Genomic DNA, 23,069 nt, shown 5'->3' on the forward strand with positions numbered 1-23,069 from the left:
ATGCTGGATATCTCCTCCTTCCACAAAACCCATCACTACTAAACCCCAGTGCACAGCAACTCACAATAAAAGCCCAAAGAAGAAGCCCAATTAGAAGACCCGTTTTGTCCCCAAAAAGACAGCCCTACACGACATGAACCAACCACCATGTGATGTGAGAGTGAAGAGGACAAGGATGAAGAACAGAAAGATGAGTGTAAACTAAAGAGATTGATACCTTATTTATTCCTTCCCTGTTCAAATTTCGGTCTTTAAAAAAGTCAAAAAAAATATGTACTGATTACTTGAGCTCTTAAATGCACAACTCCAACTAGAGAGGCCTTACTTACCCTCACAGCCCAGTCCCATCCATGGCTTCCTCTCATTTCCTCTGTAGTCACCATGTCTTCCTCCCTTCTTACAATTCCTTCAAGAAGAGCCAGAGCCATCTCTCTTTATTTAAGCCAAATGGGTCATCTTCTTTTCACTCTAACTCACAGTTCAAAAGGATCAGAGCCATGGCTTCTGATTCAAACACTCCCACAAGAAGACAAGTAGAGGTGTTTTCTTTCATCACTATTGTTATCATGCTTTCATTCAAGTTTTTTTTTTTTCTTTTTTTTTTAATATATTAAATTGTGGGTTAGTTGCTGGGGTAATTAGGTAGTATATAATCCTGAAGAAAGGATAAACAAGTTAGCAGATGAAGTGGACAAGGAGGCACCCCTTTCAAGGTTGACTCTCTTCTCACCTTGCAAGGTAATCACCTTCCATTGCTTTGAGTTGAAGTTTTGAGGCATTTCGGTTTCAGTAAACTTAGCTACAGTTCTTTAGATGTTAAAACTTAGGTGCCCAATTAAATTCAATCATGAGGTTGTGTTATCCAATACAACAAAGCCAGTGTTAACTTTTTCGAAGACAATTAAGTTCAACCCAGGGTTCATTGGTCTATGCAACCACATGGTTGAATATGGTAGCCTATGTATGTGCTAAGGTACAACACCTAAGAAACTGTTCTAAGTTTTGTGCTTCTCAATTTATATGTTGAATTTAGTGGTCTATGTATGTGCTTCAGGTTAATGTTTTCCTAAGAATAACCAACAGGAGGGAAGATGGTTTTCATGATTTGGCATCTCTTTTTCATGTAAGTTAAAGCTATTAGTTGCTTAAATGCTCTTCCGAGAATAATAATAATAATAAGTTTAATTTACACTCATTTTTATTGCAAATTTATGTTGGTGGCTTCAATTGTATTTTTCACAATTTTATGGCCTGTTATTCCATAAAACTCACATTTTTTCCCTTTTCTTCCCCCAGGTTATAAGTCTAGGAGATATACTGAAGTTCTCTTTGTCACCATCTAAAACTAAGGATAGTTTGTCAACTAATGTGTCTGGAGTTCCCCTTGATGATAGAAATTTGGTAAAGCATAAACTTACACTGTGTCTTTTAATATTCTCCTGTTCTTAATCTTGCAAATATTATGCAATGGAACTTTCATTTTGCAGATTATTAAGGCCCTTAACCTTTACAGGAAGAAGACTGGCAGTGAAAAATTCTTTTGGGTAAGGAACAATTTACTTGATTCTTAAATATTTTGGCTATAGGTCTGAACATTTGTCTGTATATTGCATGTATGTATAATTCCCATCCAAAAACTGTTGGCAGATTCATCTTGACAAAAAGGTGCCAACTGGGGCAGGGCTTGGTGGTGGAAGCAGCAATGCTGCAACTGCACTGTGGGCAGCTAATCAGTTTAATGGTTGTCTTGCTACTGAGAAGGAACTCCAAGAATGGTCCAGTGAGATTGGTTCTGATGTTCCCTTCTTTTTTTCTCAAGGAGCAGCATATTGTACTGGTCGAGGCGAGGTATGTCTTTATTTCATAAAAGTGCAGTTCAAAGATGTTAGTCTTTTTTCTTATCATATTCCTATCAAGCCCTGTGATTTCAGTCTTCATTAATGTGTAAGGACACACTAGGCTATCCTCAAAAGCCTTATGATTTCAGTTCTCTTCCTCTGGTGACTGTTAGCTTTGAGTTGAATATGATTGTACAAAGGACTTCGTTAGGAGTCAAATATTGGAAATTATGTATTCTAAGAAAGTCTTAGGGTTTGACTTAATACCTCTGTTCTAGATGGATGCATCATCAAATTATTGAATCAATCAGGACATCTGTTCCTCTTTAGAGAAAGCAATTCTTATATTTGTACACTGCGAGTTCTGTACACTGCTTTTAGAGAGCTAAAACTCCATTCTTTTATTTGTATTCTCTGGCTTGTCTCTACTTTTATAATTTATACTATCGTTGCACTACTTATTCCTACATAAGGGCTTGGCTAAGTACACTTTACAACACTGAATAAAAATCATTCTTTATTTATTCTCTTCTGTTACAGTTTGGTTAGGGATCCTGTCCTTTAAATTTCGGAAGATTAATACCTGGAAGTCTAGCTCTTCCTTGCGTTCATGCTGTTTCAAATAATCCTCTTTTAGAGGTTCTAGGATGGGTTGCTGTATAGAAATTAAACCCATGGAATGCCAATTTTAGAGGGAGCACTGGTGGTTTTATCATAACTTTAGTCAATTTGGTACCACACCTTTGCAAGATTTTTTTTTTTTTTTTTAAGTTATGTAATAAACACATGTTAATATTATTTTAGCTATTAAAGGCAAATTTTGTGCCTCATGAAAAACCTTTATCTAAATTGAATGTTCTTGTGATCACACCACCAGACATTGTCAGATCATCTTGTCATGGACAAAAAGGGAAACTCTTGACCTTTTTCGGGGAAAAAAATCTGGATTGCTTCTTCCCCCGAGCCACATGAACACAAACAAATTACAAAAGGAACTTGAAATGTATATTTTATTACTGGACTTGCTTGAATGTGAATTTCATAGTCTGCTGCATTTCCCTCTAAATATTTACTTCGTTTTATCCAGGTTGTTCAGAATATTCCCCCACCAGTACCTCTTGACATTCCAATGGTTCTCATAAAGCCCCAGCAGGCATGTTCCACGGCTGAAGTTTACAAGGTAGTGCAGATTTGAAAGCAATCAAGAAATTACAATTTGCACTTATTTTATACAGGCATAAATTTTCTAAGACAAGCGTTGATGTTTCAGTGCCTTCGGTTGGATCAAACTAGCAAGGTTGATCCTTTAACATTGCTGGAGAAGATCTCAACAAACGGAATATCTCAAGATGTTTGTATAAATGATTTGGGTATGCATGACCTTCTGTTTGCTTCCCCCCCCCCCCTCCCCCCCCCACCTCCCCTCTTTTTTTGTTCCTTTCTTTTCCCTTTACATTTCCTCCTGCCTTGTATAAATTTACCTTCCTTGCTCCATTGAATAAATTCAGTTTAGGCTTCTAATTTGGCTCATTTAGGGACCAGTTATACTTTGAAATATTTAAGTATATAGGCTTGTACGTCAAAACAATCCTTCTGCCTTTTTGATCACATCAAAGTGGTTGTGATTGTTATAAACGTACCCATCCCAGATTCAGCTGAAGTAGGTTCTGATAGTATCACTATAAGGTCTGAATTTAGGATGTTGTTACTATTGTTTTTCTTATTTATTTATTTATTTATAGTTTTTACAACCTTTTCTTCTTGTTTAATATTGATGCAATATATATGAGATTTAGAGAATAAACAATTTTAAGAACAAATGCCAGAGAACTAATTCTACTTATCAAATTAGCAAGAACACTGCATTTTATCCCTAAAAGAAAGGGAGAGAAAAAGCCAAAAATGTTGGCTGAAATTCCATTCAATAGTTCTCCAAAGCTGCTGTTACAAGTTCCACAAATCTTTAAATAAGAAAAAAAAATGTTTCCCTTGCAAATAAACCATCACTACCTCATATTCGGATTCAATCCAAAGGCTCTACATCTGTCCTGCAATTGTCACATGACTGATTACATAAAAGACTAAAGTAGCAAACATATTAAGTTTAAGAGACAAAGCAGCAACAAAAATAAAAATAAAAGATTGATCACACAAGCTAACTTATGGATATCTAGGCTTCCTTGTAGTGTTCCTCTTTAGATGTTCAAGTTGCAATTTCCTCTTCAACAAGCTTTGATCAAATATGTGTTTCTTTGCAGAACCTCCCGCATTTGAAGTTCTCCCATCTCTTAGAAGATTAAAACAGCGTGTGAATGCAGCTAGTCGTGGACAATATGATGCTGTTTTTATGTCTGGGAGGTAAAAATTTGGCATACCTATATAGATCTTCATTTCCAGTCCCACAATTAGCATTATTTTGAGAAATGATGTGTGTGTGAGTGAGAGAGAGAGTTTTGTTTTGTTCATACTAAAATAAGATTGATAATCTTGCACTCAAAAAAATGAGATATATTATGGCTTTGTCATTGATAAGTAACATTGTTCTTACTATTCTATCACTATAATTTCCTTGAGATATGTAAGAGTAGAAAACTTGTGGTCGCAATGATAATTTTTAAGTCTCAAACTACTTCCATAGAAGTCCACAAGAAAAAAATACAGAATAAAGTCTTAAATCCTGTCAATCACTCACATTATTTTCAACAGCATCTATAATTTAAGTTATAGACTAAGAAGCATGGACACTAACACAACACAATGTGAGACACAACGATACAGCAATTCATGAAAAAATAGGACATGACGCATCAAGGGCATGGCAAATAATTAACAACTATGAAGTCTTGGTCCCAAAAATTTTGGGGACGTGACAGTTAATAAATAAACAAATATCATGCTATATATTTTTAGATATTTTATGTTCAGTTCATTTTAGGTTTTAGAAGTAAGCAAAATGGCCATCAAAATATTTGAAAACATATCTGAAAGAGTTTTAAAACTAAAAATAGATAGTGATGCAGCGAAAGGGTTGTAAAGAAATGTGTGTAGAGATTTGAAAAGAAAGAGCATAACCGACCCTAACCACCGAAGGCTACTTGGAATCACCACCAAGCTAGAGAGGAAAATATCAATTCAATTTTATTCATCAAATTAAACATGCCAATAATGTTTCCTCTAGGATCTATAAATAGGGTTCCAAATTACGTAAAATAAGTAAAGAAAATCAAATCATACTTAAAATAGCAATCAAATCCCCTTAAGATCCTCAAAATAAATTCCAATCCCATAATCTCGACCAAGGGAGTCTGTTATCTTTAATCTAGTTTCTGCACCAGGTCTCCCAGGGTGGGAGAGACTTGACCCCATTGAGTATATGTATAAGAACTCTTGCAAGTCAGGGTCTAGCTACTGCAATTATGTCGTGAATGGTGACTAAGTTCGTCGTCAGCACATACAGAGGGTTAAGGCTCAGGTTTATGGGTTGAGATTAGGTGGTTGGAGTCACAGGGTGAATTCATGCCAGATTGCCAGCATTGGTGACTGTTATAGATTTCTTTTATGCCTTTGATACCATGTTCTTGGGAAGTGTGTTTAGGGTTCATTAATTTACCCTGACATACACATATATTATTTATATGTGGGAAATTGCGCTAATATCACAATATTACCCCTATTACATACATTCTTATAACAAACCTTTTTTGGGTAAATAACAAACTTTATCCTTAAATGTAATGGAAACTATTTCAAAAGTTTTCTAGCTCCATGGTCCCTGAACCCACTATGTTATTACGCCCCTGTGGACATCAATAGGTTGTTCCATGGCACCAACTTCCCCACATACCACAAAAATATTGTACTTGGATTTAAGCTCAAGCATTGGTTCCTGTTCAGTTACCAATGCCTTTTGAATCCTCATCCACACCACAGTATTGTTATTAGTAAAGAATTCCCAACTGGTTATCACTGGGTTTCAACTCCCATCTTGAAAGTGTCTAACAATCCTTGGATTTCAATGCAACATACCTCCAATCCATTCCAAATAATCTGCAACTATTGATCTCTTATTTACAGCTATAGAAGTGATTTAGGAAGAAGTTTTTCACAGGGGCCTCCCTGCAAGCCTGTAAAAAAAGAACTTCCTCTCATTCCCACCTGAACCAAATGTTTTCAACAAATTCAGCCTACCTACTTCTAATGACTTTCAGTATACTAACCATGTACTCCTTACCCTACTTGTAGTCCACCCTGCCCTCCCTTCCCCATACTTCCAGTGCACCACCCTCCTCAAAAGGCTAATCATGGGGCCTTCATAATAGAGCCTTCCTGGGGACAACCAACGTAGGAGAGCAAAGTTCTCCTGCTTAACTAAGTGATATTCCTTTGTTGAATGCACAGTTAAGTACCTCTCATATCCCATATTTTGTCCCACTACATATTTCCAACTTGCATAATTTGTTTTTTTCCCCTACTTCTTTTGGCTGTTCATTTGAAGATTTCTTGTGGCAAAGTGAGCTATTGACTGCACATGCTTCTATATCTGTCATTCAGCCCCAGTCAAAATGTTATGCTGAAAAAAAAATACAAAAAATAAAATAAAAAGGAGAAGATTGTTTTGTTTAAAATTTTCAAATAATCAACTGTGTCATTGAATAATTTATTAGATCTTTATTGTATTTATTTTTGTCATTGCTTTTGTATATGTAGCCCACGGAAAGAATATTGCACGTCAATGATTTGAAGTCTTGCATTTAGAAAAGCAGATGTTGACATTTTCATCTTCTTTATTATCACAAACTCATTTTACCTTTTTGCATTATATTGATGCAGTGGAAGCACCATTGTTGGAATTGGTTCCCCAGATCCTCCACAATTTGTATATGATGATGAAGAATATCATGATGTGTTTTTGTCAGGTGAGCCTTGGAAAAGAATGCCTCATAGTTGAACACTTGTCTTAAAAATATTTTTATAGCCTTAAGTCAATGCCTAACTTCTATGAAGTACAAAAATTCATCTAAAATTTGTTTTATTAAATCATTTTGAGGAATATACTCAAGCTACCACATCAGTTATAGGATTCATCTTAGGTTGTTGAGTTTCATATAAATGAGGGTAGATTTATTTGAAATCCAATTAGATGAGTTTTTTATCCCAGGATCTGGACTTGTATATGCATTTATATTTGGGTCAAAAATGTAACATGGGTTGAACTTTGACATAGTGATGTGATGATCCAGATTATTAACTATGAACACAATCAATCCTACTGTGATTGGTGAAATCAATTTATTCTTTTAACTTTTTTCCCCTTTTCTTTTGTGTGTTTGTGCAATCGTACATGGTTTCTCATGTATACTCTCAGATCCGTTCTGTTTCGAACCTCAGTTAAATTTTTAGCGGGGTTACTGAAGTCTGCTTGCTTGTTTGATAGAATAATGGCAATGCCTCTTCATGGCATGATACAGCAGGCTTTAATTAGTTGTATGCTGGTGTCAACAATGTAATGACTCATACACTGACATCCCAATTGTTACAATATTTTAAGAGGTCCATTTATTTCTCAAGGAAAGATGTGAGAGGGAAGTGTATTGTTACAATGTACATTTACACTCAACTTAGAAAAGACAACTGCTGAAACGGAAAGTTGTCACTTCCTGGGCAGGTTGTTAAATCAGAGTTCCCGATAGACTTAAATAGTATGTGCAATTCCCAATGTTTATGGTTAACAAAATTGAACCAATATCCTACAATTTCCCTTCCCTCTCCAGTTGTTTATATTCTTGCTTAAGAAGATGGTACTTAATTCAGTGTTCTTTTTAAATGCAGAGGCAAACTTTCTCACTCGTGAAGTAAATCAATGGTACAGAGAACCTGCATCAACAAGTGCTAGTACCTCACCCTCCAATTTTTCCCAGTCGATTGAGTAAACAACCTTTTTGTAAGATGAGAAGAAAATCATGATATTTGTACCAATTAATAATGCAAAACTCTAATTTATGCTTGCCTATGTTCTGTAAATATTATTTGGCTAAAAATGATCTTGATCATGCATGAGTGGTAACAGTAAATGTTTGAACCGTGCTTTGGTCAGCTTCTATAAAGGCATATCAAAATTCAGTAGCGGTTGCATTCCTGTATTTTTTTCTCTTTTCTTTTTCTCTTTCACAATGTAGTTTCTAATGCCGTACTTTTTTTTCTTATTATTTTGTTTGGTTAGTAATTTGCTCTCCACTCAAAAGGCACCTAAGGCTGACAATTTCTCTGAACTCCACAAAAATTCCACAAATGCTTCCAGGTCGAGTGGCATGGATGATGGAACAGATGATGAGAGACCGTTGTTGAAATAGGGACACAAGAAGGTGAAAGAGCAGACTCCAGAGGTGCTTTTATTTCTGAGCTGATTCTAGTTCGTCAAAGTTCAAGTGGGCATGTACCAAGACTGGCAATGTAATTGCTGCATACAGGGGTATGTGGCATCAAAAAGAAAAAGGCTTGTGCTCAGGGATCATGCGTAATGCACATGATCAGGTGAACCTTAGAGCTTAGATACTTGTCCCTTTCTTTTTGCTGCCACATACCCCTGTATGACTGTATGTGGCAATTGCTGCTTACTCCCTAACCAATATTAGTATTAGTGAGGATGTGTACTTGGGATGTTCAACATCATTTCAGTTTTTTTTGTTTGATAGGACCATCCGTTCAGTTTTTTATCCATTAATCGGGAATCGTGCGTAAGCCTCCATTTAAGGTTTTATTATGGCTATAAGAGAGATTTAACGTCAGTTCTAGATACTGAAACTGCTTACGTTTTTTTTTTTTTTTTTTTTACCGGGTTTAAGCTCTCTCTCTTTCTCTCTCGTTTGTTTTAAACAATGGCAAGGGAAAATAAAATCAAGCAAATGATGCTTTGATGTTTTCTTTCACTAAAAGCTTATCCACCAACAATATAACAAACACCATAGCATCATAAGAACCAACAATGATCAAATCCACGCACATATTTTTTTGGGGTCTTCCTTTTTTTTTTTTTTTTTCCATTTTATTCATTAAAACCCTTTCCCCTCACCCATTACAGAGACGGAGAAGAAACAAACCGTCTGGATAAACTAAAAATATCTTTCCCTTCAAAGGGGGAACTCCACTCCCTAGAACCAGAAGCAGATGTATCAGATGTGACCACTTCACTGTCCTGCAACCCTGCTATTGACACACCATTTGTGATAGGCACTGATCTCATGGCTGGCTGAGCACTAATTCCTGAAGTATTTGAATTATATATGTGGGAAGTATTTGAATCATATATGTGGGTATTGTTCCTCGTAAAAGAAGGCATCCCTAGCCACAACCCATTGGGACCTGGAGAAGACAAACCTCTATCCAAAGTCCAGTCTATGCTTGAGTAATCCAGGTGCGACATTGAGCCACCAGTGCTCCAGTCTACCGGAGAAGATGCCCCTGAAGAGCCAGTTGAACCCAACCCAGAGAAGAGTCCAAGGGATGAAGCAGCGGCAAGTGTAGGAGATGCACCTGTTCTACTCCATAAACCATTCCCTCGGCTGGATCCTGGGGAATCTCCTGGGTTACTGCTGGGAATATACTGTTGCTGTTGCTTATATTGAAGTTGGTGGTACATCTGATTTGAGCTCAGATTGTTTGGACTAAGACTTCTAGTGCTAGGAATTTGCTGCAAAAAGCCATTGGGTTTCATAACTTCGACACCATTAGTAGGATACCAACTGGCAGCTGTTCCAGGAGGTGATGAGCTCATGCTAGTGGTTGGAATCTGCTTTGTATTGAGAGGCTGTGGCCGCTGCATCATTTTAACTGGTTCCCTCACTGTTCCAGGCTGAAGATTCTTGAATTCATTTCCAATGGCCAAATAGCGGGGTTCTGTCTTGGCTGGCGGAGTCGACACCTGCAATGGCGATGCCAAAGAATAGGAAGCTGAAGGATTTAATCCACCATTTGGCCACCTTTTCTCTGCTGGCATCGCAATTTGTTGGGGTTTTCCCCAATCCAACTTCGGTTGACTTCTCTTCAAAAGCTGCTGCAAATTTTTGTTCCCAGGTTCTGAAGACCCTAAAACCGTAACTGCAGCTTTTGTGTAGTTGAAATCCTTATCATCTCTTTTCTGTTGTATTGTAGGAAGATTTGGTTTCATTTGTAGTCTCATGTTAGCAGCAGCAACTGAAAACTTGCCATTAGTAAGAGTAGGAGGATCACCAGTTTCTTCTGGTTTAGGTGGAGCGGATGGTGGATCTTCCTTCATTGCTTCTAAAGTTTCTGCCGCCTTGTCAAGATCACCCTCACAGGTAACAACAGCTCTTTCAACTTCCTGCTTTGAGCACTTGTACCTTGTTTCCAAATCTGTAATCCGAGCAAGCTCTTCTGATATGTCAATTTTCAGATTACTCCCAGCAAGGTTTTGATCCCTATGATTTTCTGTTTCTTCACCACCTTCAAACAGCCAATTTACTGACTGCTCTACTTTACCTTCATTCAATATGAGGGCCATTGTTGCCCTCTCGTGTGGAAATCCCATTATCACAAGCTGTTGAGCAAGTGCTTCAAGCTTTCTGGACATGAGATAGCCACTGCAACGTTCATGCAATTCCTGAGCTCGCCTCTCCTTTTGACGCTGATGCTTCCTTTCGTTCTTCTGGCGGATTTTCTCTCGTTTGTCACCATCAGCACCTGGTATTGTTTCTTGCCGGATGGGAAGATTTGATGATTTTTCTTTATGGTCTTCTGACTCGCCAGACCAGCTACCATTATTGGAGACAGAGTCATACTCAACCCCAGCTACAAGCAAGCCTCCAGGATGCTCATCTGTCTCATCTATGTTCCCAAAGCGACCATTAGTGTGAAGAGGTGAAGCTGAGGATGTTGGTGACATTTCAAGGTTGTGGAATGTTCCCAAAAGTGGATTGTATGCACTAGCTGGGATACCACTACCTGCATTAGCAGGTACCGAAGACTTTGCAGAAGGCTTCTGGGGTTCCTTGCTGGCCTTTTTGTCCTTGGACTTAGATCTGGAAGCTGGAGACATCTAAGTAAAACAAAAATATTCCTGCAATGGTCAAGATAATAATTTATTATGAAGCAAATTTTACAAATTTATAAATTACTTGCTTCAAAGTTCTTACAGTACCAACAAGATTCATGACATTAGTGCAGTGTGTGTGAGGGAGACGATGCCGAGGACGAAGTCGGGGGAATCAAGAAGGTGCCATATATCAAATTATATAATTTCTTTCTCTTCTATTGATACTGAACCATATATCCACATCGGCATGATTACATTATAAAAGCATCCATACAAAATCAATACTTGCATATGAAAGAAAATAATTCTGAAAAGTACCTTCATTCATGAGTAAGTAGTCTCACTCCAAAAACAAAACAAAACAATTTAAAACCAGTAATGATTTTTTCCCCTTTTGGTCAGAGTTGTAACGAACCTGAACTCTCCAAAAAAAGACAAATTTCTTCCATGACATAACATTGAATCTTATCTAGATTTATCTGAAGGGGAAAAAATAATTAAGTTTCATAAGAGAGAAGTCCCCTAAAAAGGGGACATTCCCCTGCTGCATTGACACAACACAGGCATTATCAGTTTTTTTTATAAGTAATTGAAGAATTTAATTGAATTATTAAAAACAGTATACACCCCATGTAGACAGGGAGTGTGCTAGGGACGCTAAAAGTATCATCGAAAATTACATAAATCCAGAAATTCCTTCAATAGAAAAGGAGTTTCCAATCAATGCAGCCATCCAATCATACATGAAGCATTGAAAAATCAGTTTTAACTCTAACCGCAAACTCTTAATCCCTTCAAAGGTATGTTGGTTTCATTCTCTCCAAATAGTCCACGTGAGGCATCATGGAATTTCCCCCAAGTCTGCAAAACGATGTCTGCCAAAACCTCCTTTCCAACAACCCAACAAATCCACTGCCCTCTTAGGCATAACCTATGAAGCACGGGTGCATTTCGGGACTTGGGTGCGGGTGCGGGTGCGGTTGCGGGACTCGGCAATTTTTGAAAAAGTAGGGTGCGGGTGCGGGTGCGGTGGGACTCGGCGATTAAAAAATTATTAAAAATATTTTTATTTATATTTTCTATATATTTTTACTATTAAAATATTCTTAAAAAACACATTAATATACTTGATTCACAAAACAAAGAAAGAATAAGGCAAGAAACGCATCTGAGGTCAGAATTTCGGCCTTTCCGGCGATTTTCATGGCCGATTTCGGCCTGTTTCGGCCGATTCCGGCCTGTTTCGGCAGATTCCGGCCTGTTTCGGCCGTATCGGTCGCCGACCGACATTGACCGATATGGCCGATACGGTCGATACGGACCGAGTCGGCCCGATTTGGGCCGCGTCGGCCCGATTCGGGAGCTGCCACGTGGCGGGACGCGGCACGGACGCGCGGTCTGCGGCGTCCCTCCCGCGTCGCCACGTCCCGCCACGTCGGACGCGGGTGCGCTGGGCTGGATGCCGCGACCGTTCATCCTAGGGCATAACCCACTGGAGTCCATACAATTAAAACACCAATAACCATAGGCTTTGCACATAATCACCATGAAAAAGCAAATGGTCTATAAACTCCCCATTGTTCTTACACTGTTAAACATGCAACACCACTCTACAATACAAATATTTCTCTTTAGCAAGTTATCCATGGTATGAATGTTTCCACTAGCAGCTGTCCACATGAAGAAAGCTACTTTGGTAGGAACATTAACACTCCAAATGCTTTTCCATGGGAGAAAAATGAGGGTTTTCAAGAGCCTTGTAATAAAACCCCAAACATATTGCTCCTAGTGGGAACACATCCAGTCTTCCCCACCCCTAGTAATTTTAGTGGAATAGGGAAGGCTAAGAAAGGATTGTAAAAATGACAACTCCCAATCATGGACAGCTCTAGTGAACATATTGTCCCAATGAATATCTCCACTAGTCCATCTGGCCTACCACAGAAGCCTCCTCATCTTGGGCTATTCAAATCGCTCAGGAAGAGCCTCATTAAGAATCCCCTCCCCACACCATGGATCATGCCAAAATACAAAAACAATTGCTCATTTCAAACTTGATTAGTTTAGGAAATCTGTCCCAACCATTGCAAATATGTTTCCAAAGGGACACACCATAGGGTTCATTGGTTACCCCCGAAACACAGCTGCCTCACTCAAACCCAAATTTTTTTTATCTATCAAAGTTCTCAATAATGTGTCTTTTTCCATGGCATAATGCCAAAGCCACTTCCCAAACAAAGCACTATTAGGACATCCAAAACTTCTAATGCAACTTCCATATTGAATTGGCTCACAAACTATCTTCCAATTTACCAAGTGAAACTTAACATCATCTCCTATCCACCCAACAAAAAATCTCTTTGTAATTTCTCTAAGCAGCTAGCAATGCGAACAGGGATAGAAAATATGTGGGCAAATTGAGAGCATACTCTTCATTAAGGTGATTCTATCTCCTTCTGACAAGTAAAGCTCCTTCCATCCTTCTAACTTCTGTTCCCATATCACTTTGGACTTGTTTTTTTTTTTTTTGATAGGTAAACAGTAATCTATTATAAATGAGTAAAAAAGGAAAAGTACAAGTTGTTCATGATGATGAACAACAAGAAATAAAAGAACAAACAGCACAACAAAAAGAGAAATCAGGAAACTAAGCTAAGGGAAGCCATAAACAACAACCCCAAACAACAACCCCAAGCATTTCGTAGGCAGAGCAGATATCTTGCACCCATTAATGTGAGCCCAAACTGCTATCTCTAGAACCTCTCCAATTGGGATCATCTGAATTTGCTTAAATTAATCTTTAAACCAGATATGGCTTCAAAACACGACAAAGCAAAATTCAAATGGCAAAGTTATTCTATATCATTCCCACAAAATACCAAAGTATCATCCACAAATAAAAGATTTGAAATCATCAGCAACTCAATTGTCCTTCCAGCCACTCTAAAATCCTGAATACACTGCCCATCTACTGCCTTTGTTACCATTATCAATTATTTTCCGATTAGCATTATAGTTGTTCAGAGATAAGTACCTTTTACAATATAATAGTTTATCACAACTAGACCTAATACTGCAAACAGCCTTTATGTTTCGCAGAATTTCAGCTGTCCATAAATTATACTGCTTCCCACTTCATGCTTTAATATGAATCAAACATATCTTGCAAATTTTGTGAAGTACATAATTTGATCAATGCCCAACAGATTAGCTTCCTCATGCTTAGCTGGATTAATCAAATTAACAAGATGGAAAGTATACTAACATGCCATGCGCTATTAAGATAACACAAGCTATGATGAACTTTCAAACAAAGAATCAGAACTTGCGTTACCCAAATTTAAAAACCATAATACTGAAGCATTTTGCCTAAACTATGTTTTAAGAATTACAGAAAAATAAGTAGATGAATTCCAAACTGTAGAAATAGCCTTTCAATGTCTTTTTTTATCAGTAAGTTACACACGATCTCAGTGGGTCTTGAACCCACGACCTCAACCTCCATCCCATTATAATGGGAGAAGGAAGTGCCAGTGGAGCTATTCATTGGCCAAAAAAATATCCTTTCAGTATCTATAACTCATTTATCAACTTCTGTGGAAAAGGATCACCTTTTTAATGATAAAATAGCATATAACAAAAGGGTAAAATATTTTCTAAAGGCACTAAAGAAGCAAGAACATAGTGATACACTGAGGTCGCAAAGGCTAAAAGAGAATAGTTTGTTGTGGTCCCAACTCCCAAGGGAAGGAGAGAGGGAAGATTTAAACCAATGAACTCCACTAATAAAGAAAAGTATAAAAGAGCATCCTATGATACTACTAAAAATAGGGGCAATTATCTTGCTAAAATTTTCATGGTGCAAGGACATTCAAAGTATAACCCATTGAAAATTAATTACCGAAGTCTCTATTTGCAGACCCTAACATAGTAAGGAACATAAAAAGGGAAACAATAAATCAACGCTGCCTGTCTTCATATTAACCACTGATCAAAACGCATTTGCTCTCAAAATATTTTTATTCCATCTAATCTATTGATAAACTAGTCCATGTAAAATGTGTGTGCACATGTGTGTGTGAAGAGAGAGAGAGAGCTATACAAAAACTAGCAATCAGTAAGAGAGATATAAAGTTGAAAATTATTAACATAAATGTCAAATCAATCTACTACGGTACAACCACTCAGACTAATTTCCATAAGTCAACAAACAGACATAGCTCTATTTATATTCTTTATTGGTACGATTAACCAAATAGACCAACAACCCCTGCATAAACAGTTGTTCTAAAATTATCTATAATTGGAAAGATTAGGCTAAGACCTAAACCCCACACCTTTATAAATAAGAACCTTCAAAAATATTTGTCACATAATAAATAACTTCTTAAATTCTTATTCCATGCTTAGGGATACATACGAAGATTTACGCAAGTCTTCTCTAGTAAAATCCTCTAGTCAATAAAGCAGCATAATTTTCATTCCTGGGAGTCAGGCCAGAACATGTTTTAAGAAATAGTTTTACTTGCTAACCATTTAAGGTAATTGAGACCCAACAAGCTCTAACTCAAATGGCAACCCCTCCCCTTGCAAGTACAGGGTGAAGGGTGATGTAGAAAATTCCAAACCCACAAGTGCATAAGGTAATTGAGCATCCATTTGAAAAAAAAATAATAATAATAGTAATCTCAAAATACTCACCATCATGTCTGCTTTAAGATGGACATACAACACATGCAATACAGGTATGGTCTACAGCAACTGCTAACTAAATTCAAAGAAACAAGTCACAGTTCTAAGTGAGCATTTCTTAACCTGAAGTGTTACTCTTCTTGAGGTCTAATATGTTGTTCATGTTTCATTAAATCAACTCCCCAAAAGCATCAGGGCAACTTGTGTGTTTGGATCAGTGTAATTTTGTTAGCTTATTTTTGTTTAAAAAATTGGCTGTGTAAAATACCTAGCCAAAATAAGCTCATCCAAACATAATGATGCCCAAGTTGGTGAAATTTTGATTAATCATGTTATGATAAAATTGTGATACACAACTTTGATCAATAGCATGGCAATGCTCAAATATGTAAAAAGCAGGGTCCAAATACCATAAGAAGGTACCATCAGTACTAAGAACTCAACATACACAAACTTGTGAACACCCAGCCACATACATACACAGACTTCTCACACTAATCATATAAAAATCAGAAATCTCAGACCAACACTCACATGGCCTGACTAGTTGCTGATGTTTCCTCTTCCACCATAAATTTGTAATTGACAATCAAATACTCCATCCAAGTGGTCAAAATCTTCTTGTGGCTGCTCATTACCAGTAAAAGCAGCAACCTCTATGGACCGTTGACCAGGTCATGAAAAGGAACATTTCCAAATTAGGTATGACAAAAATAAACTAGGGTCATCATCAAAGTAACAGAATCCCATACCTTCAACAACTAATATACAGACCTCATAGCATCTGCTTTCAGTGTCTGCCAAGCATTACATTGGTTGAAATAAAAGTTTCAGCATACTCCACTTGTGTGAACAACCAGACATACTTAACACACCTTAAACAAGATATTATATGATTATTCACTCATAAAACCACAGCTTGTTGCAGCAAGATGTTTGGAATTTCTGAGGATAGATTTTATAGCTTAGCCAACCATGGGTAAAAAAAATTGAAACAAAAAAGAAACGACATCAACTGAAAATTTTGACATGCAACATTACAAAAGCTGTTGATCAATCAAGGTGAGGGATAAGGTTAGCTACTTCAGGCTTAGGTAGCAATATTCATTACCCACACAAAAAATTATGTGCCATATAACCACATTTTAGGAAAAACTAAGATACCAACTCAGCAACTTTTGGATAAATTTTTCTAACAAAGAATTGAAAATGATAAATGCTACATCCACAACATTTTCACAACAATTTTACAATAAACCCTAGGTGGCAGGTTGTTACTGGTTCTAATTTGGGCCAACCACTTAAATTATTTTCTTGCCTACCAGTAATTGAACAAAAAATTGAAAATGATAAATGATACATCCACAACATTTTCACAACAATTTTACAAGAAACCCTAAGTGGCAGGTTTTTTTTTTTTTTATAAATCCTAGGTGGCAGGTTTTTACTGGTTCTAATTTCGGCTGACCACTTAAATTATTTTCTTGCCTACCAGTAATTGCCGGCTTACAACCTAGAATTTGTTGTGAAATTTTTGCAGTCGTAACATTACTCGTTGAAAATTTATTCTTACGCAAATAACATTCATGCCCTATAAAATATGTTTCCATAAATTCCTAAAAATCACTAACACTATAAAATACGACTTGAATCCTTCACTACCAAATCTGTGGCTTGCTACCAATATCAAGAACTTATTAAAAACCAATAATTGGAATTATATATCTAGGCTCGGAGTGATTGCCCGTTATTTATATAAATAAGCAGAGTATGCACAATTGCAATATCCAGAATCATATTTATCACCAAAAAAAAAAAAAAAAATTAACCAGAATGATAATAATTGAATAAAACAACACATGTTTGCTTATTTGGAGGCATTGCCAAGAACATACAAGTGAGAATATGCAATGACTACTGAGTCTGTCCGAGTCGGCCAATTGAAGAAAAATCTAAGAATATTTCACGCAGGTGGATCCACAGGAACAATTGAAGTCAATTGTCAAAATCTCAAAGAAACAAAATCAAAGAATCGAACACAAGCAAAGCGGAAATTGAAAAAAAAAATTATAATAATAAATTCGAAATTTTCATTAATTCAATTAAATTAAACGACATGGAAAACGAATCGAAGAATTTAGAACTTACAGAACAAGATCTAAAAAAAAAAAAAAAAAAAAAAAGCGATTTGGTGAGAGAGAGAGAGAGAGAGAGGGAAACGAAGCAACGAACCTGTGAGTTTGGTAGCAGATCGATGGAGGGATCGCGGTTCACTGGTTGAGAGCTTCTTCACACACAGAAAGAGCGAGAGCGAGAACGAACGAGCGAGAGAGAGAGAGAAAGAGAGAGGGAGATAGGTATTCCGAGGCTCAAACTGCCCGTAATAGAATTAGGGTTTTTGAAAATAATAATAAAAAAAAGGAAAATGAAAAAAGAGAGATTTTGTGATTGTCTGAAAATACGTACTGGTATGTCTTTTCACTTTTTATTCATATTGCCACGTCGCTTTCCTTTTTTTTTTTCCCACTTTTTTCTACTTTCTCTTTCTTTTTATATAATTATTTTATTATTGTTCCAACAACGGATATCGCGTTTGTTAATAAAACATTTTAAGGAATTTTTAATTCTATTTGTGAAAATATAAAAAAGTGAAGCTTGTATCTATTGTCATTTTTGTATCCGATTCGTACGGCATCCAGTGCAAAATGGCACTGAACACAAGCGGTATTCTAGCTGTAAAAAAACAATAAAATAAAAAATCAATTATTTTTTTTTCTTAATAAATTTCTAAAAATATTTGTTAAATCAATTCCTTTGAGACATCTGTTAATTTTTCCCTTTTAATTATTTTATTGTTATCTATACTACTATTTAAGGTTTTTCATGTCTGGAGTTCAACTTTCAAATGCCAAAAATATCCCCATTTTAGTCATTTACAAGTTTTCAATTAACAAAATAAATACATATAAAATAAAATCCAAACTTTAACGACCCACTATTAGGGGCAACTCCACTTTTAAGTTAGGGTGGTTATGGGACCACCTAACTTGCAAAAAAATGTTTGTATATATATATATATGTAAGGACTCAATATGTAACGATCCCAAACTCGTATTGGGTTCGTACGCTGAAGTCCCAAACAATAAATTTGTAAAGCGTGGATATAAAAGAATTAGATTAACTTCAAAAGAAAAACGATTAAACTTAACGTTTTTAAATGGATTAACGCAAATATTACGATCAATTTCTCCTTGAAACAAGCTAAGTTCTTTATTTCATAAGATTTTCCTCTAGGCATCACTTGTTTAGAAATTCCGATCTTTTCTCTCAATGCATTCTTCCATGTTATATACTGTCATCTTGGTGTCATCTTCACCACACACGTGTAGGTTGGATTCGGAGGATCCCTTCCTGTCCCATCCAACACTTCCTGAAACTTTCATCCAATAGCTGTAAGGCTGCTTTATCACCGTTCAGGCATCACCTCCACATTAATGCAACCAGAGAGTTGGTTGAGAAGCATTTAATGCAGAGGCAGCAGTTGTTAAAGATATTTGTTTATCTTTTCTTTCTTACCCTTGGTCTCATGTCCCACCTTTAGTGGTAATGTAGATCTGAAGTGTGTTTGTAACAATATGACGTTCAGGTCGTCCTCGAACACATATTGCCGAGAAGGATTTTGTCCTCGGACGAATACTGGACCCATCTTATGTGATATCTACTCCTCTTTTCATTTGATTCCCCTTATAACCTTATATGGGCCTCCTCGAATGGCTTAACGTCCTCGGATGGACCACAAGCCAAGTTAACACAATTTTAATAATTATTGATTAACCGGCTCCCACAATATATATGTGTGTGTATATATACACATCAAAAAAATTATATACTAAATTAACATATTTTAACCACTACGACTTGAGAATTACAAAAATTTGAGTTCAACAAAAATAAGAGTGATGTTGTATCCATAATATTTTCACATTAATTTCTCAACAAATCATATATCGTAAGTTGTTACTAATTATAATTTGAGCCTAATATTGATATCACTTTTTCCCCCACCAATAACAGCTTGCTACATAAGATTTGTTGTGAAAAATATTGTGGATGAAACATTATTCCAAAAATAATTTTGGCCCCCTAAAACATAATCCTTAAACCTTTAAAAAAAAACTTAAATAATAACAATAAAAATTAGCCCAAATAATAACAAAAATAACCCAAACAAAAACAAGACTAAACCGAATAAAAGTAAACAAATTATTAAACAAAAAACCTATTCAAAAACAAAATAAAAATCCATAATCATTCAAATTTGTAACTCATTTAACCCATTACCAAAAAAAAAAAATCTAATCCATAATCATTTTTTTTCTTTTAAAAAATATATATCAAGAGAAATACTGTGGTTATGAGTTCTTCATGGCGTTGCTGGCAATTATGCCCTCTTTAACGACAATTTGCTCTCTTTAACGACTCAATTCACATTTGTAGCAAATATCCTCTCTCTCTCTCTCTCTCTCTCTCTCTCTCTCTCTCTCTCTCTCTCTCTCTCTCTCCATTTTTTCTCTTTTCTACTATAATTTCAGACTCTCTCTCGAGTTCCAATGTAAAGAACTTGAGTTTCTGAAACTCAAGTTCCACTAAAAACTTTAAAAAAAAAAAAAAAAAAATCATCTCTTGATTTTTTTTCCATGGAACTAGTCTTAGAGTTTTAAAAATGGTCACATAACTAATATGTTTCAATTTTTGTTAAATAACTAAAATGTTTGCAAAATTAGCTTATCGGGCTAAAAAAACCGACAGTTTACATCCCAGTATCCTCCTCATCTCTTAATCCTTCTTTGTGTTTGTTTACTGGGTCTGGGTTGAGTTTGCAAAATCATCCAATATAGCATTTCCTTTGCACGACTTATTGTGCCAAATTCTCTTCATTTTTTTTTTTTCTATTTAGATTTTAGAATTTTGTCATATAATTTTTTGAGAAGATTGTGGCAATTGGGAATAGCCTCTGAGTTTGTCCGTTGGTTTTGTCCATTTGTTCCTATAATTCCCTGAATTTTTATTTTGTCATATAATTCTCTGAATTTTTATTTTTAAGTTTGTGTATTTTCAAAATTCCAAAGTTATTATCATGAAGCAGTTACTATGTTGTTCTGTTTCTCCACATCCTTATTCCTGACATCTCTTTGTTTCCTCCAAATGGGAATGTGCCTTTTTTTTTTTACATCTACGTTTTCCTTTTCCATTACTTGGTTTCAATTTGATTAGTTCTTTGGGTTGCAATTGTTCTAGTATTTGTTTTGATTTGCTCTCATTCTTTGAACTGTCATCTCCTAGAGTTTGCTACACATTTGGCAATGTGTTTAAGAGGTCTGTGACTGAATTCACCCATTTCAGGATGCAAGGGAGATGGAACGCATGGTTGCATGCACTCCAAACAACAAGATCATCAATTGCTATCATAAAATTTCATTGATTGCCACCCAAAAAAAAAAAAAAAAAACGCACACACAAATATTTCTCCTTCCTTTTTCTTTTTCATTAACTCACCCCCCCCCCCCCCCCAATTTACACGTTAAAGTGGCCGAGTGAGAAAAAAATTGTTGGATTCATGTGAATGTAACTATACACCACTTCAACTAGTTATAAGTTATGTAATTAAGTGTATCAGTTATATATATATATATATATATATATATATATAATTTTTTTTTAATTGACAATTGTTGGGCCAACAAATAAGATAATGGCCCAGCTGGAAGCCAAAAATAATGCATAAATATATAGTAGGCTCTTCCACATTCCTTGATTAAGCATATCACATGCTCTTCTTTTTCTTTTCTTTTTCTTTCTAAAGATCAATACTTTTCATTGATCATAATTAAGGGTTGATACATTTTCCAATCACAAAATACCTAAAGGCGTGATAAGAGAAAAAAATAAATTCAGCCACAGACACATAAATCTCATCACTCTCCTAAATATATTTGTAACTGGAAAATGCATTAACCCTAAATTATAATAAATGAAAAGTATACGCACGTGAATACTTTTTTTACGTAGAGAGAGAGAGATATCTAAGGTCCCCGCCACCATCAAACCACTGTACTGCCACCAGTTTATTTGATTTGGAAATTCAATCTTAAATGATACATTTTACGATGATTTTTTTTACTCTATAAACCTAAGTGGTTCTGTTTGGGAGAAAAAACTGTAGGATTTGTTCAATTTATTTAAATTCTGAACTTTGAAAGTATAATGTTAATTGCTTTAAAGATTTTGGTAGAAATTTATCTTTTAAGCGGTGATTTTGCTGTTCTCAATGTTAGATTTTTTTCCCCCCTGGGGTTTGCATGTTTTAAATTGTAAAATTTGAAAGTATAATGTTCTTTGTAAAGCTCATTTTCTGGTTTTGGTAGAGATTTATTTCTTAAGATATTTTTTAACTGTTGATTTTGTCGTTTACACTTTACAATGTCTAAATAAACATGGAGCTGCATAGGGACTCAAATGGTTCCTAAATCTTCCTATAGAGCTGTTGGGAAATAACTTAAATAAGGAAGACCTCATAATCCTAACATTTGTAATACTATAGTAAAAATTAAAAAATTAAAAAGGATACAAACGTTGCCTTGGAAAATTCAGCTCCCCTACAAGAAATTTCTTTAAGAGAAGAAGAAACATGTTTCTAGTCCACTTTTAATGCATACATTTCCCCCCTTTTGTTTAAGAAATTAAAGAGGAGAGAGTAAATTATCCTTGAAGACCTAAGCAATGAACACAATCTGGGGAATTGATTGAAGCATTCCACAATAGCCAATTATGGGGGGTTTGGAAGTGGCACCCTTGTCAAAACAAGCCCGAGGAGTGACTGGACCCGACCCACTTCCAAACTAGGCTTGGCCTAGCTGAGATACCCAATATGTTCAACGAACAAGTAAACTCGAGAAGTACCCCACACTCGAGGAGGCACCATAAAGGGTGCCCCATGGGAGTCGAGGGGGAAGCCACCTGAATTGAGAACCAAAGAACTAAAGAGGTTGCAATGACAAATGCAAGTGAGAGGAAAAAGAAGTTTCCAATAAAGCAACCATCACCTCCGCATTAAAAACATTGTAACAACCCAGCTTGCCACATTAATAGTAGAATGACACATGAACAATGCCCATACAACCTATGCCTTACTCAGCCACCATCAGCAATGCAAAGATGGGACAAGTATCTAAAGGAAGATTAGCAGCCCTCCAAGTGGGAGGCTGAGATGGAAATTGGATGGTTATAAAAGGTAAAATATCCCAAGTGAATAGAAAAAAACAAAAAAAAAAACAAAAACAAAAACAAAAACTCAAACTCTTAAAACATTGATTGTTAATTTCTCTGAGTATAAAGGTGATCCTTAACCAACTCGAGGAGAAAGATAAATAAGAATTTTTATCTTTTTATATATCTTGTTGTTGACAAGTCATAGATTCAAGCCTTTTCTT

The 23,069-nt window shown here is 36.1% G+C and overlaps 2 protein-coding genes across 6 annotated transcripts; one reads left to right on the top strand and one right to left on the bottom strand.

The window, feature by feature from the left end:
- Nucleotides 1–138: 138 nt before the first annotated feature.
- On the top strand, nucleotides 139–8,633 carry LOC126725435 (4-diphosphocytidyl-2-C-methyl-D-erythritol kinase, chloroplastic). 3 transcript variants are annotated; one of them, XM_050430191.1, is made up of 12 exons: nucleotides 139–539; nucleotides 643–738; nucleotides 1,055–1,123; nucleotides 1,297–1,401; nucleotides 1,488–1,544; nucleotides 1,648–1,848; nucleotides 2,926–3,018; nucleotides 3,109–3,208; nucleotides 4,097–4,196; nucleotides 6,669–6,754; nucleotides 7,668–7,779; nucleotides 8,059–8,633. In XM_050430191.1, exons 1-11 carry the CDS (start codon nucleotides 351–353, stop codon nucleotides 7,766–7,768), a joined length of 1,197 nt encoding a protein of 398 aa, XP_050286148.1. In that variant the 5' UTR covers nucleotides 139–350; the 3' UTR covers nucleotides 7,769–7,779; nucleotides 8,059–8,633. The 3 variants fall into 3 exon arrangements, with proteins under 3 accessions (XP_050286148.1, XP_050286158.1, XP_050286141.1); XM_050430201.1 differs by having other exon boundaries at nucleotides 8,137–8,633; XM_050430184.1 differs by lacking the exon at nucleotides 8,059–8,633 and having other exon boundaries at nucleotides 140–539; nucleotides 7,668–7,982.
- Nucleotides 8,634–8,734: 101 nt separating this feature from the next.
- On the bottom strand, nucleotides 8,735–18,027 carry LOC126725419 (uncharacterized). 3 transcript variants are annotated; one of them, XM_050430161.1, is made up of 4 exons: nucleotides 17,812–18,027; nucleotides 16,332–16,454; nucleotides 16,114–16,235; nucleotides 8,735–10,911 (listed from the first exon to the last, which is right to left on the bottom strand). In XM_050430161.1, the coding sequence occupies exon 4, from the start codon at nucleotides 10,888–10,890 to the stop codon at nucleotides 8,911–8,913; it is 1,980 nt and encodes a 659-aa protein (XP_050286118.1). In that variant the 5' UTR covers nucleotides 10,891–10,911; nucleotides 16,114–16,235; nucleotides 16,332–16,454; nucleotides 17,812–18,027; the 3' UTR covers nucleotides 8,735–8,910. The 3 variants fall into 3 exon arrangements, with proteins under 3 accessions (XP_050286118.1, XP_050286110.1, XP_050286128.1); XM_050430153.1 differs by lacking the exons at nucleotides 16,114–16,235; nucleotides 16,332–16,454; XM_050430171.1 differs by lacking the exons at nucleotides 16,332–16,454; nucleotides 17,812–18,027 and having other exon boundaries at nucleotides 16,114–16,282.
- Between the last annotated feature and the right edge of the window lie 5,042 nt (nucleotides 18,028–23,069).

Source organism: Quercus robur, chromosome 1 (genome assembly GCF_932294415.1).
Source record: "Quercus robur chromosome 1, dhQueRobu3.1, whole genome shotgun sequence".
NCBI lineage: Eukaryota > Viridiplantae > Streptophyta > Magnoliopsida > Fagales > Fagaceae > Quercus > Quercus robur.

Bases quoted from the DNA above. Each gene is read 5' to 3' on its own strand.
- LOC126725435 (XM_050430191.1), top strand. From the start codon at position 351: ATGGCTTCCTCTCATTTCCTCTGTAGTCACCATGTCTTCCTCCCTTCT. The intron at 1,849-2,925 runs GTATGTCTTTAT...CGTTTTATCCAG, and splicing joins ATTGTACTGGTCGAGGCGAG to GTTGTTCAGAATATTCCCCC. The intron at 6,755-7,667 runs GTGAGCCTTGGA...TTTTAAATGCAG, and splicing joins TCATGATGTGTTTTTGTCAG to AGGCAAACTTTCTCACTCGT.
- LOC126725419 (XM_050430153.1), bottom strand. From the start codon at position 10,890: ATGTCTCCAGCTTCCAGATCTAAGTCCAAGGACAAAAAGGCCAGCAAG.